This window comes from Bos taurus, chromosome 22 (genome assembly GCF_002263795.3).
Source record: "Bos taurus isolate L1 Dominette 01449 registration number 42190680 breed Hereford chromosome 22, ARS-UCD2.0, whole genome shotgun sequence".
NCBI lineage: Eukaryota > Metazoa > Chordata > Mammalia > Artiodactyla > Bovidae > Bos > Bos taurus.
The window spans coordinates 51,447,030-51,464,372 of NC_037349.1; the positions used below are offsets into that span (position 1 = coordinate 51,447,030).

At 60.7% G+C, this 17,343-nt stretch overlaps 1 protein-coding gene across 6 annotated transcripts in view; it reads left to right on the plus strand.

Moving 5' to 3' along the window:
• Window positions 1–17,066, plus strand: part of PLXNB1 (plexin B1) — a 28,752-nt gene extending 11,686 nt beyond the window's left edge. For 5 of the 6 annotated variants that reach the window (XM_024983278.2, XM_024983277.2, XM_024983279.2 and 2 more), the window contains exons 13-38: window positions 16–138; window positions 495–588; window positions 675–847; window positions 998–1,149; window positions 3,022–3,127; window positions 3,288–3,424; window positions 3,729–3,905; window positions 4,293–4,464; window positions 4,619–4,861; window positions 6,412–6,588; window positions 6,667–6,815; window positions 7,284–7,384; window positions 7,480–7,697; window positions 7,842–8,020; window positions 8,178–8,244; window positions 8,434–8,580; window positions 9,410–9,578; window positions 9,867–9,970; window positions 10,053–10,137; window positions 10,346–10,530; window positions 10,679–10,839; window positions 10,944–11,091; window positions 13,365–13,429; window positions 13,572–13,647; window positions 14,646–14,720; window positions 16,307–17,066. In XM_024983278.2, the coding sequence (XP_024839046.1) occupies window positions 16–138; window positions 495–588; window positions 675–847; window positions 998–1,149; window positions 3,022–3,127; window positions 3,288–3,424; window positions 3,729–3,905; window positions 4,293–4,464; window positions 4,619–4,861; window positions 6,412–6,588; window positions 6,667–6,815; window positions 7,284–7,384; window positions 7,480–7,697; window positions 7,842–8,020; window positions 8,178–8,244; window positions 8,434–8,580; window positions 9,410–9,578; window positions 9,867–9,970; window positions 10,053–10,137; window positions 10,346–10,530; window positions 10,679–10,839; window positions 10,944–11,091; window positions 13,365–13,429; window positions 13,572–13,647; window positions 14,646–14,720; window positions 16,307–16,411 (3,588 nt within the window). In that variant the 3' untranslated portion in view covers window positions 16,412–17,066. The remainder of the gene's footprint in view (window positions 1–15; window positions 139–494; window positions 589–674; window positions 848–997; window positions 1,150–3,021; window positions 3,128–3,287; window positions 3,425–3,728; window positions 3,906–4,292; window positions 4,465–4,618; window positions 4,862–6,411; window positions 6,589–6,666; window positions 6,816–7,283; window positions 7,385–7,479; window positions 7,698–7,841; window positions 8,021–8,177; window positions 8,245–8,433; window positions 8,581–9,409; window positions 9,579–9,866; window positions 9,971–10,052; window positions 10,138–10,345; window positions 10,531–10,678; window positions 10,840–10,943; window positions 11,092–13,364; window positions 13,430–13,571; window positions 13,648–14,645; window positions 14,721–16,306) is intronic. The other variant, XM_010817867.4, reaches the window with a different exon arrangement.
• The last annotated feature ends 277 nt before the right edge of the window (window positions 17,067–17,343 follow it).

The following is a 17,343-nucleotide window of genomic DNA, read 5'->3' on the forward strand; positions in this document are numbered from 1 at the left end:
GTCCTCTGCCCCCAGGACAGCCCAGGAGAGCACGAGTGTGTGATGGAGCTGGAGGGTCGGGAGGTGGTGGTTGAGGCCCGGGTCGAGTGTGAGCCGCCTCCAGATACCCGGTGCCACATCACGTGTCGGCCGTACCAGGTACACCCCCGAGTCCTGGGCACTGGCTGCAGGCTGGCCGCAGGGCGGCGACTGAGCTCGCTGGCTGCGCCATGCTCATCCCAGCTCACTCTCTGACCATGTGACCCCAAGAGAGTCCTGTACCCCAGTTCTGATCTCTAACCCTGTGCTCGAGGGTTCTTCTCTGACCTCTGACCCTGTGCCCCAGGGGTTCTGCTCTGACCCTGTGCCCCGGGGGATCCTGTACCCCACCTCTGACTTGCGGCTTTGTGTTCCCACAAAGGGAACACACACTTTGGTCCTTTCACTGACCACCCTCTCCCCAGGCCCAGTGGTTCCCCTGAGCCCGGGCACTGACCCCACTCCCGTTTCTCCAGCTCAGCTATGAGGCTCTGCAGCCAGAGCTCCGCGTGGGGCTGTTCCTGCGCCGGGCCGGCCGTCTGCGTGTGGACAGCGTGGATGGGCTGCACGGTGAGCCGCCTGGGGCTGCGGGGACTGGCTGGAGGCAACAGGGCTGTTCCCGGCCTGCCTGTCACTCTCGTCTCTCCACCCCGCAGTGGTGCTTTATGACTGTTCCGTGGGCCACGAGGACTGTAGCCGCTGCCAAACCGCCCTGCCCCAGTACGGCTGCGTGTGGTGCAAGGGGGAGCATCCTCAGTGCACGGCCCAGGAGGCCTGTGGCGAGGCTGAGGCTGTGGTCACCCAGTGCCCAGCACCCGTCATCCACTCGGTGAGTTGAAACACTGGCGCATCCCTTCAAGAGTGGGGGTGTGCTGCTGTGGGTTCAGGGGGCAGAGAGGTGGAAGAGGCTGGGCTGTCTCTTGTCTCTCCAGGCTGGTCACCAGGTGCACAGAGGTGACCAGTCCCTGCCCTGGAACAGGTGGAGCCACTGACTGGGCCTGTAGACGGCGGCACCCGGGTCACCATCAGGGGCTCCAACCTGGGCCAGCACGTGCAGGATGTGCAGGACACGGTCAGAGTGGCTGGAGTGCCCTGTGCTGTGGACGCCCAGGAGTATGAGGTGTCCAGCAGGTGAGTGGGCTGCACCGAGAGGAGCAGGGGACACCCCGTGGGCTCCATGGCTGGCTTTCCGGCTGACCGCCGTCCACCTGCGGCTCGTCTGCACACCCCTCTCCCCGCTTCCCTTGGCTCTGGTCACAGTGTCTCAGGGCTGAGGTTGCTGTGGAGGCCTTGGCTTGGTGCACGAACCTGCAGTTTCCTGGCCTGCAGCCCAGTCCCTGCCCAGAGCTGACTGGTGGCTCTGCTTCCCGGCTCAGCCTCAGTGTGCTTAGCCGGCTTTCCAAATGACCATGGACATAGTTGTGGCAGCCGGCGCTGTGCTCCGGGGCTGACCTTCCCGCCCTCTGGCACTTCTTCCCCAAGCACTGCCCCTGGCGGGCTCCTCAGTGGGAAGGTTGACTTGTGACACACCTGCTGAGTACCAGGCTCCGGGACCCCTGCCACCTTCCCGGAGCTTGTGGCTTACAGGCTGGTAGTTACAGGGTCCCAGAGGCACACACAGAATGAGGCCAAGGAGACATCTCTAAGCCACAGGTCCCCAACCCGCTGGCTGTCAGGGTTACCTGGCTAGTGGGTCCAAAACCCCAGGGCAGATCCTCAAACCACCTCTCCCACTTCCTGCAGAGGTCTGCATCTGTAGGCCCCGTGGTCTGATTTTCAACAAGACTTTCCTAGAGATTGTCCTTGCCGCCAGAACGTACTAAATGTACTATAACTAACAGCTTGGGGTGACTGTTAATGATCCTAGAACCACGAGACCAAAGTCCTTTCTGAGCTGCCGTACAAAATGATCAAAATGCATTCCAGCGGAAATCTCTCCCGGGGAGTTCACACTTTGGTGGTTCTGCTACCTGGGGGTATTTGCAGTGACCGTGACAATGTCAGAGTCCAGCCACTGCGGGCTTCAATTTCTGGAGAGTGATTGGCCCCGAGCTTCTGTTTCCTGGCTGAGAACTAACATTTCTTAGATTGTTCACTTTCCCTTCATGTCCAACCCCAGACCTGACTAGAGGCGTTCTGAAGTTTTTTGGGGGGGAAGTCAAGTTTGTATCACCGTGGTGTTTTTTTTTTTTAATATATATATATATACACACACACACACATACATACAGGCTTCCCTAGTGACTCAGATGGTAAAGAATCTGCCTGTAATGCCGGAACTGTGGGTTTGATCCCTGGGTTGGGAAGATCCCTGGAGGAGGTCATGGCAACCCACTCCAGTATTCTTGCCTAGAGAATTCCATAGTCACAGGAGCCTGGTGAGCTACGGTCCATGGGGTCGCAAAGATTTGGACACGACTGAGCGCTAACACTCACACACACACACACATATTTATTTAGCTGTGTTGGGAATCTTTCACTGTGGTACATGAACTCATGGACTCTTGTAGTTGCGGTGAATGGGTTTAGTTGCTCTGAGACTTGTGAGATCTCAGTTCCCCAACCAGGGATCGAACCGGCGTCCCTTCCATTGCAAGGCAGATTCTTTACTACTAGACCACCAGGGAAGTCCCAAGGTATCACCAGCTTGTAACTGGTGCTGTGCGCCTCGGTGAAGGTCGCCAGTCAGGTCCGCTCAACTCTCAGCGCACCCCTGCCCCCAGCATTACAGGGTCCCTTGGTAAATCTGTGCCCCACAGAGAGAGAAATTCTCCTCGTCAGTGGAGGTCTGGGGTTGGACTTGAGGGATCGAATCACAAATATTAATTCTCAGATGGCAGAGCCTCCTGGCAAGCTGTTAAGGAATTTGTTCCAAAGCAAGAGAATCTGTCAGTGTCGGGAGCAGGGAGACCACCTGATGTAGTGGGCCAGGGAGGGGGCGGCCGGGTCGGTTTGAGGGGTCCTCAGTGTGGCCCAGCGCCTCAGCTTGCCCTGTGCCCACAGCCTCGTGTGTATCACCGGGGCCAGCAGGGAGGAGGTGGCAGGCGCCGTGACGGTGGAGGTACCAGGAAGAGGACGTGGCGTCTCAGAGCATGACTTTGCCTACCAGGTGCCTGGCTGCCCGGTCCCCACCCCTCATGCGGCTCCTTCCGGCCCCTTGGTTCGCCTTTGGGGCTCCCACCCCAGGGCCTCTGCGCTACATCCAGGTCCCTCTGCCTCCCTGTTTCTGGCCTCAGGCCTGACTGTTTCTTCCTTTCCCCTTCCCACAGGACCCCGAGGTGCAGTCTGTCTTCCCTGCCCGAGGCCCCAGAGCTGGGGGTACCAGCCTCACCCTGCATGGCTCCAAGCTTCTGACCGGGCGGCTGGAGGACATCCGAGTGGTGGTGGGCGACCAGCCTTGTCACCTGTGAGGGCTGCTTCCTCATCCTGCAACCATCCTTGTGCCCCGGGGAGAAGATGGAGGGGGTGGCCTGCTGGGGAGAGGAGAAAGGGGGACAGGGACCGAGTCAGGAAGCAGCCAGCCCCTCCTGGTGCGGGGTTGTTGGGCAGGGGGTGGTGGTGTGCACCTCCAGGGTCACCCGTGGAGACAGCAGTCAGCACCGAAGGGGAGTGAACTGAGGCCCAAGCGGGTCTGAGTCCTGCAATACCCTTCCCCACTCCGGTGCCCGCTTTGGCCTGGCCCGCCTCCCACTGCTCCCTCCCCTCCCCAGGCTGCTGGAGCAGCAGGCTGAGCAGCTGCAATGCGAGACCAGCCCGCACCCCACGCCTGCCACACTCCCCGTGGCTGTGTGGTTTGGGGCCGCCGAGCGGAGGCTTCAGCACAGCCAGTTCGAGTACACATCGGACCCCAATGTCACGTCTGCCAGCCCCACCAAGAGCTTCCTCAGGTGCTGGGCCAAGGGCACGGCTGCAGAGCAGTGGCAGCGAGGTCTTTGCGGCGCCGGTCCGTGGGGCTTTGTAGGGCTCTAGCAGGGGCTTCACCTGCCACAGTGCTGGTGGGGAGAGGGGTCGTGGGGCTTTGGGCATATTGTTCAGTCACTCGGTTGTGTCTGACTCTTCGCGACCCCATGGACTGCAGCTCGCCAGGCTTTCCTGTCCTTCACCATCTCAGAGCTTACTCGAACTCATGTCCACTGAGTTGCTGATGCCATCCAACCATCTGGTCCTCAGTCACCCCCTTCTTTGGGTTTGGGTTGGGGCTGACCTAACATCGGGGCCTGGGCTGCGCCCAGGGTTCACATGAGCCACAAGTGGTTCCTGGGCTGTGTTTTCAGTGGAGGCCGTGAGATCCGGGTCTGTGGCCAGAATTTAGATGTGGTACAGACACCAAGAATCCGCGTCACTGTGGCCATGAGAGCGTCAAGGCCGGGCCAGGGGCTTGAGCGGAGGCGCCGAGTGGTCCCAGAGACAGCATGCTCCCCCGGCGTGTCCTGTGGCGGCCTTCATGTAAGACCCCCGTGGGCGTCTCCCGCCTGCACCGGGCTTGCCATCACCCAGCTCAGCCCTGGACGGCCATGGGGGGTGGGCACCAGTGGAGGCTGTGGCCCACCTCGTGTGTGCTCTCAGCGGTCCCTCCCTGTCTTCCCTACCTCTGCCCTAGTTTGAGGAGCCTTGCCACGTGAACTCCTCCCAGCTCATCACATGCCACACACCGGCCCTCCCAGGCCTGCCTGAGGACCCCTGGGTCCGTGTGGAATTTATCCTTGACAACCTGGTCTTTGACTTTGCGACACTGAACCCCACGCCCTTCTCCTACGAGGCCGACCCCATCCTGCAGCCCCTCAACCCTGAGGATCCCAGCGCACCGTTCCGGCACAAGCCTGGGAGTGTGCTCTCTGTGGAGGTACTGCTTCAGATGGGACTGGGTGGGGCCCCAACACCCTTCACTTTGCCAGGCAGTACTGCTGTGTATGGCAGAGACGGCACAACAGCAGAGCAGGGGCCGGGGCATGGACCCAGCGGCTGCTGAGGGGGCTGGTGGTGGGGTGCCTGGACTGGGTCCTGTGGCCTGGGTCCTGACACGCTCTGTGGCAGGTGTCTGAATAACAATACGTAAATGGCTTGGCACACACTGTGGTGAGCAGGTACATAGTAGGTGCCTGGGCTGATTGCCACTTGGCAGCCTGCCTCATGCAGACATGTACTTGTCGCGTGTTCTGATGCACGCAGTAGCTGGGGACCCTGAAAGGCCAGAGGTAGATAGCCTATCATTGCCCACCCAGTGAGCCAGCAGACACACAGGGGCTCTGCTCCTTTAGGTCCCTGGGCAGGATTTGGGCCCAGCTTTATGTTCTCCAGACTTTTTAAATGTTTGTTTGTTTGTTTGGCTGCGCTGGGTCTTCGTCGCTGCATGGGATTTCTCTAGTCGCAGCAAGTGGGGGCTAACTCTGTAGTTGGCGTGCGCGGGCCTCTCACTGCGGTGGCTGCTCTTGTTGCACAGCACGGACTCTGGGTCTCATGGGCTCAGAAGTTGTGGCACATGGGCTTAGTTGCCCCACGGCATGTGGAATCTTTCCAGACCAGGGATTGAATTCATGTCCCCTGCATTGGCAGGTGGATTCCTCTTTTTTTGTTTTCCCCACAGATCATTGCATCCTTTTTTAAAAACATTATTTATGTTTATTTATTTTTCAAAAATATTTATTATTTGACCGTACCTGGTCTCGGTTGTGGCATGGCAGGATCTTCCGTCTTTGTCGCAGCATTCAGATTCTTTAGTTGCGAATGTGAATGCTTAGTTGTGGCATATGGGATCTAGTTCCCTGATCAGGGCTAGAACCCGGGCCCCTGGCATTGGGAGCACGGAGTCTCAGCCACTGGACCACCAGGGAAGTCCCTATGTTTATTTTTAATTGTGCTGGGTCTTCTTTATTCTGTGCAAGCTCCCCCCAGTTGCAGAGAGTGGGGGCCACTCTTTGCGGTTGCGGGGCTCGGGCCTCTCATCACAAGCCCCGCCCACGCCTGCTGCATGGCACGTGGGCACAGGGGCTCAGTAGTTGTGGTCCATGGGCTTTAGTTGCTCCTTGGCTTGTGGAATCTTCCGGACCAGGGATTAAACCCATGTCTCCTGCATTGGCAGGTGGGTTCCCATCCTCTGGACCACCAGGCAAGTCCTATTCTCCAGATTTATAGCTCTGGAAAAGTTTAAGACTTTTCCAGGAAAAGGAAGGAGGATAGAGAGGGGCAGAAAAGGTCAGGAGGCAGCTTGGAAAACGTCATGGGGTTGTCACCCCATGTGCAGGGCAAGAAGCGCCGAGACACCATGAACCCTGCTCCTGCGGGTGGGTCTCAGGACCATCCTTCCCGCATTTGGGGAGATAAGATGGGAGTGACCATTAGCTCCTCCCTTTAGGGAAGAGTTCTGAGTGATCGATCGGTGACCCCGTGTTCCAGGGGGAGAATCTGGACCTCGCAATATCCAAGGAGGAGGTGGTGGCTATGATCGGGGACGGCCCGTGTGTGGTGAAGACGCTGACCCGGCACCACCTGTACTGCGAACCTCCCATGGAGCAGCCCCTCCCCCGGCACCATGCCCCCCGGGAGGCGCCCGACGCCTTGCCCGAGTTCACGGTCAGTGGGCAAAGCGCTGGGCTGGGGTGGGCCCTGGGCGTGCACTGAACTCGCGCTCATGGTAGGCTCCTCTTGCAGGTGCAGATGGGGAACCTTCGTTTCTCCCTGGGCCACGTGCAGTACGATGGCGAGAGCCCCGTGGCTTTTCCCATGGCAGCCCAGGTGGGCTTGGGGGTGGGCACCTCTCTCCTGGCTCTGGGTGTCATCATCATTGTCCTTATGTACAGGTGAGTATAGCCAGGTGTGGCTGGTCCGGGCAGGTGGCAGGGTGGTTGGATTGGGAAGGGGCATACTAGACCACTGGTCGGCAAACGCCTCCTAGAAAGGGCAGGAGACTATTCTGGGCTTTGTGGGCCAGGTGGTCTCAGCAGCAGTGGCTCAGCTCTGCCATTCCAGCCTGGCAATGGCTGCAGACAGTGTACAAACACACAAGCGTGGCTGTGTTCCAACATATCTTTATTTACAAAAGCCGGCCAGGGGCCAGACTTGGCCCTGTTACAGTTTACTGATCTCAGACTAGGCTGGGTCACGGGTGGGAGTGACTTGCCTAGGATGGGACAGGTTGAATTATTCTAACTAGACCCTGGCTTGCTGGGCATGGCTGGGTTAGACTAGGGTGGGCCCGGGCCTGATGGGACCCTGCAAGGGCTCAGGCCTCCCCTGGCCTTCCCTGCCTTGACCTTGGTGCTGAGCAGGAGGAAGAGCAAGCAGGCCCTGAGGGACTATAAGAAAGTGCAGATCCAACTGGAGAACCTGGAGAGCAGCGTGCGGGACCGTTGCAAGAAGGAGTTCACAGGTGAGGCTGCCCAGGCCCCGCACCCCAGGGCTCTGTGCCCAGCCTGCTCCCATCTCCTAGGATCTGCACCCAGACCTGCCTCTTCTGCTCCACAGACCTGATGACCGAGATGACCGACCTCACCAGTGACCTTCTGGGCAGCGGCATCCCCTTCCTCGACTACAAGGTGTATGCTGAGAGGGTCTTCTTCCCTGGGCACCAGGAGTCGCCCTTGCACCGGGACCTGGGCGTGCCTGAGAGCAGGCGCCCCACCGTGGAGCAGGGGCTGGGGCAGCTGTCCAACCTGCTCAACAGCAAGCTCTTCTTGACCAAGGTGCCAGCCCCTCTGGCCCCTCCATCCCGACCCTCTAGGGATGGGGAGGGAACCCCCGAGTCCTCTGGCCCCACCCCTTCTCAGTCCCTCTGTTTCTGAATCTGCCCTCCCTGCCCACCCGTTGTCCCCTCTCCCTGGCGCCAGTTCATCCACACCCTGGAGAGCCAGCGCACCTTCTCAGCCCGGGACCGCGCCTACGTGGCGTCTCTGCTCACCGTGGCGCTGCATGGAAAGCTGGAGTACTTCACTGACATCCTGCGCACCCTGCTCAGTGACCTGGTGGCCCAGTATGTGGCCAAGAATCCCAAGCTGATGCTGCGCAGGTCTGTGTGTCTGCCAGCAGCCACGGGGCCGGGTGGTCGGGGACAGCAGGAGCCAAGACCTGAGTCAGGCCCTCCAGGTGTGGGGTCTGCCAGATAGACAGCCCTGGGCGCCCCTGCACCTGCTGACTCTGCCCTGCCCTCCTCCTTGTCATCCCAGGACAGAGACCGTAGTGGAGAAGCTGCTCACCAATTGGATGTCCATCTGCCTCTACACTTTCGTGAGGGTGAGCGAGGCAGAGGCGGACGAGGCTCCCCTCCAGGGAGGGTCAGCATTTGACCCGCACAGCTTCTTGGCCTGCACGCCCCTGCCCAGCACGTCCTGAGTCACCTTTAGCCTTCTGTGGCCTGCATCCTGTCCCTTCCCCGTGCTTGTCACCCGCCCCGGGAGCCCTAACTGCCTGCTGCTTCCCCAGGACGCAGTAGGGGAGCCTTTGTACATGCTTTTCCGTGGAATTAAGCATCAAGTGGACAAAGGGCCAGTAGACAGTGTGACCGGCAAAGCCAAATACACCCTGAATGACAACCGCCTGCTCCGAGAGGATGTGGAGTACCGGCCCCTGGTGAGAGAGAGAGAGAGAGAGAGAGAGAGAGAGAGAGAGTGTGTGTGTGTGTGTGTGTTTGTACGCGCATGTGCATGCATGCCTGCTGGTGAGTCAGTCTCCATGAGGGTGAGCAGCACGACCACGTGTGATTGTCTGCATCTGATTGGAGCCAGCTTAACTTCTGGCTGGCTACAGGATAGAGGCTTGAGGGCCAGACCTTGAAGATTCGGGGCTCAGAGGTTCCCCAGGTTTGGAATGGAGTCAGGGTACCCACAGCCAGGGTCTAGGGAGCAGCCAGCCCAGGTCCTTGCTGTTTCGGGGCCTGAGTGTCTGCCTGACCCGTGTCTCAGCCAGGGGTGTGTGGTTGAGCCCACCAGGCTGGGAGTCAGCCTGGCAGACCTGCCCATCCTTTCCCTCTGGATTTGCTTTCCCCTTGGTGCCCTGCCTGGAGTTCCTTTGGGGAAAATCCCGTTCAGACTCCGCCTACCTGCTCCTCTGGCCAGCTGGCAGGAACTCCACTTCTTACGCAGGTTTTCTTAGGTTTTCTCAGGTTCCTTGGCCTGACCGGCTGAGCCAAGGAGCCTGGGGATCCGAGTGCAGAGGGACTGGTGCTCTCCCATTTTTTTCCTGCCATTCACCCAGCAGACGCTAGTGCACTGGGCACGGGGTGGAGGGCGCCGCTGTCCGTGGGGAGGCAGGCAGGTGAAGAGACACGAGCGGGTGACTGTGTGGTGCCTGGAGGCCAGAGGCAGTGGCCTCCTCACGGCTTGTCCCCGTCCTTGGCCTTGACATCTTGGTCGTCCCGCGTGTGCCGTGAGCCCTGACTGCCCCCACGTGTCATGCACAGACCTTGAACGCACTGCTGGCTGTGGGGCACGGAGCAGGAGAAGCCCAGGGCGTGCCCGTGAAGGTCCTGGACTGTGACACCATCTCCCAGGCCAAGGAGAAAATGCTGGATCAGCTTTATAAAGGAGTGCCCCTTGCCCAGCGGCCAGATCCCCGCACCCTGGATGTCGGTAAGGCTGGAGGGGATGGGTGGTCTGGGTATCCCGAGGCTAGGGCTGGCCCTAGACCAGCTCTGCAGGGTCATCTTATCACTGGGGGGCGGGGGGAGGCGGGGGGACTCTCCAGCATCTCTGCCGGGATGACCTAGCGCCTGGTAGGGGCCCCTGTTTATGCTCTTCCGAGCAGTTGGGTGAGGTTGCTCCTCACAGAGGGGCCACTGCCTCTGGGAAGAGGGGGCAGCACTCGCCGCAGGAAGGGTGTTCTGAAAGCCCTGGACCGAGCCTGCCTTGCCCCTGCAGAGTGGCGGTCTGGGGTGGCCGGGCATCTCATTCTTTCCGACGAGGACGTGACATCTGAGATCCAGGGTCTGTGGAGGCGCCTGAACACCCTGCAGCATTACAAGGTGGGAGGGGCGGGAGCTGAGCGGGGGTTGGGGGGGTGCAGTGGGGCGGGCTGGCGGAGGGGTCACCAACTGTGGTCAGCAGGTCCCCGACGGAGCAACTGTGGCCCTCGTGCCCTGCCTCACCAAGCACGTCCTCCGGGAAAGCCAGGACTACGTGCCGGGAGAGAGTGAGTACCTATCCCCCTGCCCCGCTCCCCCCATCACAGTCCTCTGCCCTTGGTTTGCCTGGTGTCCAGTAATGGGAGAAGGTCCTCTGGATCTCAGGGTGGGCTTCCCTTCCACCCGGGGTGGGGCTGGGGCCCCACACTGCTGGGTGTTGGCAGGACCCCAGGGGCCTAGGGCAGCGGGCACTGACAAGGGGTGACAAGCTGTAAGGTCTCGGCACAGGGACCCCGATGCTGGAGGATGTGGACGAGGGGGGCATCCGGCCCTGGCACCTGGTGAAGCCCAGCGAGGAGCCGGAGCCGCCCAGGCCTCGGAGGGGCAGCCTTCGGGGCGGGGAGCGGGAGCGGGCCAAGGCCATCCCGGAGATCTACCTGACACGCCTGCTGTCCATGAAGGTGGCACTCAGGGCAGGGACGGGACAGGCAGTGGGATGGGGGGTGGGGCGTGCGGGGCTCACGTGGTGTCACCAGGCGGCTGAGGCCGGGCCGGGCCGAGGTCCCCTGCTGACCGCACCTCCTGTGTGTCTGCCCACCCCTCCCACAGGGGACCCTGCAGAAGTTCGTGGATGACCTGTTCCAGGTGATTCTCAGTACCAGCCGCCCGGTGCCGCTCGCCATAAAATACTTCTTCGACCTGCTGGACGAGCAGGCCCAGCAGCACGGCATCTCGGACCAGGACACCGTACACATCTGGAAGACCAACAGGTGGGGGCGGGGCGGGCAGGGTGGGCCTGCTCAGTGTGGGGCCCCGCCTGCCTCCCGTATTCGGCTCATCGGCCCCTCCCATTCCCCCACCCCACCCTTTGCAGCTTGCCCCTGAGGTTCTGGATCAATATAATCAAAAACCCGCAGTTCGTGTTCGACGTGCAGACGTCTGACAATATGGACGCGGTGCTCCTGGTCATCGCCCAGACCTTCATGGACGCCTGCACCCTGGCTGACCACAAGCTGGGCCGGGTGAGCCGGTCAGGGTGGGCCGGGAGGGCGTGGGGGGTGGGTGGGGCGGCCTGGCCGGGGGTGGACCGTGCTGTGTGCGCTCGCAGATTCCCGGCTTTCTGGAGGATGTCTGGAAGGAGGATATGGGAGGCCTTTGACCCTGGCCCTGGACCGGGCTTTGTTCCTAGGCTCCCTGGGAGGTGGCCGTGCCTCAGCCTTGTAGCAAGGCTGATGTAGCAAGGGCCGGGGCCATGTGTGCCGATTCACAACATCAAGACAAGGCAGCAGGTGCTGGTGGGTGTGGCAGGAGGCCAGGGCCACTTGGCGAGGGCTCACCCTGAGGGTGATGGGGAGCCACTGAGGGCCTGGGGACAGGGGTGGGGGGTCAGACCTGAGAGTTAGGCGGAGCCCCCAGGTGGTCGCCAGTGGATGGACTGGAGCCTGGTGTCCAGAGCAGAAGCTGTGCTGTCCCTGGGATGAGCAGTGGCCGCGTTCAAGCTGGATTGAGAGGGTACAGGGCAGGCAGGAGCTGTGGGTTGGATGTGGGGGATGAGGAAGAGGGAGGGGTGCCTTCTGACCCCTGGGCCTCTGGCTGTCGTGAGCTCAGACTTGGAGGAGGGGCCGCCGGGTGGTCTCTAGGCAGAGACTTGGATTCTGTAAACACCGAGCATCTCCTGGCTGCCTGGGGGGCTGGATTCCAAGGGCAGCGGAGGAGGTTTCCACCAGCCAGGGCAGTACAAGGGGGAGAGTCCGGGGAGGGCCAGGCGAGCAGGGATGTGCGGATAGGGGAGCCAGGAAGCACGGAGCAGGAGCTGACCGCTGCTGCCTGGTGGCACAGAGGGTGCAGGTCAGTTGTCACAGGGGTCAGAACCCAGAGAGTCCGTGACTGATACAGGGTCCCCACCGGGACTGCACAGGTACCCAGCAGGGAGGACCCTCGTGGCTCCTCAGGCCTGTGATCAGAATCTGCTTATCCTGGTCTGCTGGGCCACAGTTGGCCTGGGACCTCTTGAGAGATCTGTCTCTAGCCCTGTATGAAGAAACGAGATGGAAGGCTCCAATCGTAGAGCTGTCTGTTGGGAGCCATTTTTTGGTCTGAGCTCTCATCACTCTGCCCATGATGAGCTGAGACCCACAGGGCCACACCACCACTCCAGGGTGTGTGCTCTTTGGTGTCCGGTTCTGATGTCTGATCTTCACACAGCCCCCGCTTCCTGGCAGTACTGCAGGTGCTTCCTGGGTGAGTCAAGAATAGGGCAAACCAGGATGCCGAGGGCGCCCCTGCGGAGAGCGGCTGGGAAGCAGCATCTGGTCTCAGACCCTGGCTCTCAGCGGGCAGTGCAGTCTTGCCCCGCCCTCCCTGCAGCTGTAGGATGAGGCAGCAGGTCCCGAGAACGGAAGTGTGCTGTCCTGCAGCCCAGGACAGAACTGGGACTGGAGCCCAGTGCGGTGGTAGAGGACGTGTCTGGTCCTGTTAGACTGTGGGCCCTGGTTGGAGAGAGACCTGCTTCAAATCCCAGCTCAGCCATGCATGAGTGAGATGGTCTGGGGCAATGTAATTAAATTTCCGGGTTAGTTTCCTGAGTTTTAAGATGAGTCCGTGGAGAATGGACAGCACATGGAGAAGCAGTCTTAGGGCTCCACACGGCTTGCCAGTTCCCTGCCGGGTCTGGGTGGAGGCACGTGGGGCTGAGAGATGACCTTGGAAAGAGAGATGGGGAGAAGTTCAAGGTGATGACGGCAGAGGTGGGACAACGGGGAGGGGTGACGGAAGGAAGGAGCTGGGGTGACCAGCCGTCCGGCTTGCCTGGGACTGAGGAGGTTTCCTGTGATTCAGGACTTAGTTTTCTTTTAATGTGTGTTCATTTTACTTATTTATTTTCGGCCGTGCTGGGTCTTCCTCGCTGTGCGGGCTTTCCCCTAGTTGCAGCGAGTGGGGGTGCAGCGTGTGGGCCTCTCTGCGGTGGCTTCTCTGGTTGCGGAGCACAGGCTTAGGGCGCCCGGCCTTCATAGTTGCAGCACGTGGTCTCATAGTTGAGGCTCCTGGGCTCTCGAGCACAGGCTCAGGAGTTGTGGCGCAGGGGCTTAGTTGCCCGGAGGCATGTGGCATCTTCCCGGATCAGGGAACCCACGTCTCCTGCATTGGCAGGCAGAGTCCTTGCCATCGGGCCACAAGGGAAGGCCGAGGATTGGGCTTTAAAATGGAAGCAGTGCCGGGGGCAGTGGGACAGCTGGTCACCCTAACAGGGCTCTCATCCTTCCTTTGCTTTGGCTGCTCGCCTGCTGGCACCCAGGACTCCCCCATCAACAAACTTCTGTATGCTCGCGATATTCCCCGGTACAAACGGATGGTGGAAAGGTATGAGGGAAGGGAGTTGGGTCTGGAAGATAACCAGTGGATGGATGGGTGGGTGTTTACAGCAGAGGCCCCCGGGGTGGGCCTGGGGGGGTGAGGAAGGGTTTGTTTCTCTACTGACTTTTGGACCCATAATCTCTGGTAGGTACTACGCAGACATCAGACAGACCATCCCTGCCAGTGATCAAGAAATGAACTCCATCCTGGCCGAGCTGTCTCGGGTATGGCCCTGCTTCTGCTTCTTGGGTTGGGCACAGGCCTTCTGCCCCAAGGGTCCTGCCTGCTTCACACTGCTCCGTACAGGGAAGTCCTGGGGCCTCCGAAGAGTGTTCCCGTTGCCTCTGTAAAATACCAGGCCTCCCAGCATCTCATCAGAGAGCAGCAGGGTCTTATCCCGGCAGCTACCACCTGACCGGACTCAGCTGGGTGTTAAGATGTTTGCTGCCGTTCAGGGTTTATGGACCACGGTTCCCAGGCAGCGAGGAGGCAGGGATTGAACCCCAGGACCGTCTGGCCCAGCCTGTCCACATCCTGCTGCTCTGCTTCCTGGGCAGTGTAGACCTGCCCCCGCCTACTCCTAAAACAGCCCCCAAACACACACTCTGGGGAATTTATGAACGATGTTAAATCTGAAACCGAGATGCTGAAGATCACAACCGCAGAAACAATAGCAGCTACAGTTGGGGGTGTTGCTGTGGGTGAGGTGCTTCGATTCCCTCTCACTGCACTCGTAGAAGGGCTCTACCAGTCAGGCGGCGTCGACTCCATCATCCTGAAGAGGAGGCTGAGGCTCAGAGAGGTCCCCAGGGAGGGGCCCGGGTGTGACCTCAGGACAGACTCCAGTGAGACCGGAGCAGAGCGGGGCTGGGTCACAGGCTGTGAGCAGTGTCCATCCTGCTGGGCTCTGTGGTCCCCTGGAGTGACAGAGGGTCCCAGCTGGAGCCTGGAGCAGGAGAGAGGCAGGGCCCCAGTGGAGACCCCAGGGCCTGGTGGAACTGCAGAGCCGGGGTCTCTCCACCCAGGAGGCCCTTTTTGGCTCTATCCTGTGCCCAGCTGAGCCTGGCAGCCCCTCATCAAGAGAGGGGCTCTGCTTCCCCGACCCCAGGCTCTGCTCCTTCCTCTGCCTCCCGAGCCCTCTTCCCCACTCCCCATCCCTGGGGTCCTCTAGGGGCCGGCAGCACCCCTTAGCTCTAAAACCTCTTGTCTCTCCTCCTCCTAGAACTACTCCGGAGACCTGGGGGCGCGAGTGGCCCTACATGAGCTCTACAAGTATATCAACAAATACTATGACCAGGTGAGCAGAACCTGGGCGTGGGCAGAATGACGTGAGTGGGTGACTGGCTCCGTGTCTCCCCCAGGCACAGAGCGGTGGGCTCGGGCAGCGTTTGTTCTTGCCGTGTGCTTCCTGGTATCGACCTGACTCTTACCTGCGACCACCCTCCCCATCTGGGCCCCTTGGCAGGGCTCCTGGGCCTGGTGGCGGGGGTGGCTGGGGGTCTAGCAGGGCCTGGAGATGGTGTGTAGGACGTGCTGGGATGGGACACAGCAGCCACGTTGGCCCCAGCCGTGCGCTGACTCCCTCTCCCTGACTCCCCCATGACTATAAAATGAATTCACATACCCTCCAGGGTTGAAAAATCCAATTGATGGAGCATTCACTTAGTCCAGGCTTCCCTGGTGACTCAGACAGTAAAGAATCTGGCTGCGATGCAGGAGACCTGGGTTCGATCCCTATGTTGGGAAGATTCCTTGGAGAAGGGAATGGCTACCCACTCCAGCATTCTTGCTGGAGAATCCCATGGATTCTTCCAGAGGAGCCTGGCATGCTACAGTCCATGGGGTCATGAAAAGTTGGACACAACAGAGAGACTAAAGCTGATTAACTTGTACTCGCTCAGACCCCTACCCAAGGCCTCACGTGGCTGTGTGGTGTGTAGGCCATCTCTGTGGGCATGGGCCTGGCTGGGCTGCAGGTGCAGACAGAGAAGAGGGTCCAGACGTAGGGTCTGGGGCAGGTGAGGGCACGATGGAGCCAGTGAGGGGGCTTTAGGGGGGATTCTGGGCTAGGCCTCAGGATCAGAGCGTCCATCAGTCTGCTGACGGATGCAGCAGCCCACTGAGTGCCTGCTGGAATTATCTGCGCAGACGTCTGCGTGGCCTCAGGGATGTGGCCGTTGCTGTTGAGAGATGAAGACCTGCCTCCTGGCCCAGGCCTGGAGTAGAGACAGGCAGTGAGCAAAGGCATGGTGTGCAAGCGTGACTTCCAGATGCCGCAGCCTTGTGTGGGGGAGACAGGCCTGTGTCTCGTCCCCCCATGGAGGCGTGGCCAGCAAGCCCATCTGTCCTTGCCCCCCGCACCGTCCGTGTTTGGTCAGTAGCTGTCTCCCCTCCAACGAGCCCCATGACCTCAGGGATCGTATCTGTTGTCACATCACCGGGTCTCTGCTCCTTGCCCTATACCTGGCACGTGGGAACTCAGATTTGCTTGTTGGCTGGTGGATGCGGAGCCAGGATGGGTGGAGCTGGGCTTCCAGGGGGCCTTGCTGGGGAGAAGACCAGCATGGTGGGCAAGGCTGGCCTCCACTGAAAACGATTTTACCAGGGGAGGTGATGCTCCTCGGCCCTGAGTGCTTGGTCCTGAGTCTGGCATTCCATCGCCCACCTCAGGAATCCTTAAAACCCCGCAGCGACTCTTCTGTCATTTTCCCTCCCTCCCTCCAGCCGGGCCCTGAGGAAGTGAGTGAGGCACCCCACAGGGTTTCTCAGGCCCCTACCCTCAACTGCTGCAGCACGGCCACGTGAGGCCTCAGGTAGGGGTCTGAGCGAATACAAGTCAATCAGTTTTAGCCTCCCCCTGTCGAGCTGGTCTCTGCGTTTCAGATCATCACTGCCCTGGAGGAGGATGGCACGGCCCAGAAGATGCAGCTGGGCTATCGGCTCCAGCAGATCGCAGCAGCCGTGGAAAACAAGGTCACGGATCTGTAGGCTCTGCAAGAGCGCGGGCCGGCCGTGCCCCAACCCTGCCTGGACAGCCCTGGGACTGCGTGGGAGAGACCGCCTTCTTAGATCCCGTAGTGCCTGAGCAGCAGAGTTAGTGGAAGGTGCCTCCCGGGCTCCTGGTGGCTCTGGCCCGGGCCCCGCTGGACTCGCCTCGCAGGCCAGGGGCCTTGAGGCTGGCGGCGTGGTGCCCGGTCTGCCGCCCGTGCCTGGCGACCCTGTGGGCTGTTGCCTGTGTGATGTCAGTCTGCAGGGAGCCAGGACTAAGGGCTTCCAGGGCCAGGCCAGAAGGGCCTCCAGCCCCTGGAGAGACTGGACTGTTGTGAGCGCTGGCTTCCGTCCCAGGGAGATCCAGAGAGAAAGGAGGAGAAGCCCCACTTCCCGTCCCGCCCTCCTGCTCCATCAGCCCTGACCTCGTCAGCCGCCTCTGGCCTTCTTGCTGCTGCCACGTTCCTGGGTCCGAGAGACGAATGCCTTTCGATGCCACCGCCAACTCACCCCTCAGCAGGGCTGGCTGCCTCAGGGCCACCCTGCCACCGAGGCCGCCAGGAGTGAGGGGTGTCTGCTGCAGGGGGGCCTGCAGGAGAATGGGGGCCCCACTCACCCGGTTCTTCATTAAAGGATAACACACTCTGGTGTCTGAGATGTGGGCTCGGCCCAGCCTCGCTTTGTTGGACGGCAGCGCCCGTGCCTGGCAGGAACCAGGGAGAGGTGGGGTCTGCAGCCTCTGGCCCCCATGGAAGGCTCTGGAATACAGGGCAGGCTGGGCTTTCCTTGACTCCTGGGCCGGGCTTGCTGGGGTCAAAGCTACTGTGAAGGAAGTGAGATCCCACCCAGGATGGGGCTGCGGGGCCTGAAGCCCAGGGTGGAAGGGTCTGTGGGCTCTTGATGCATACCTGCTTTGTCTGCAGTCTGGGTGT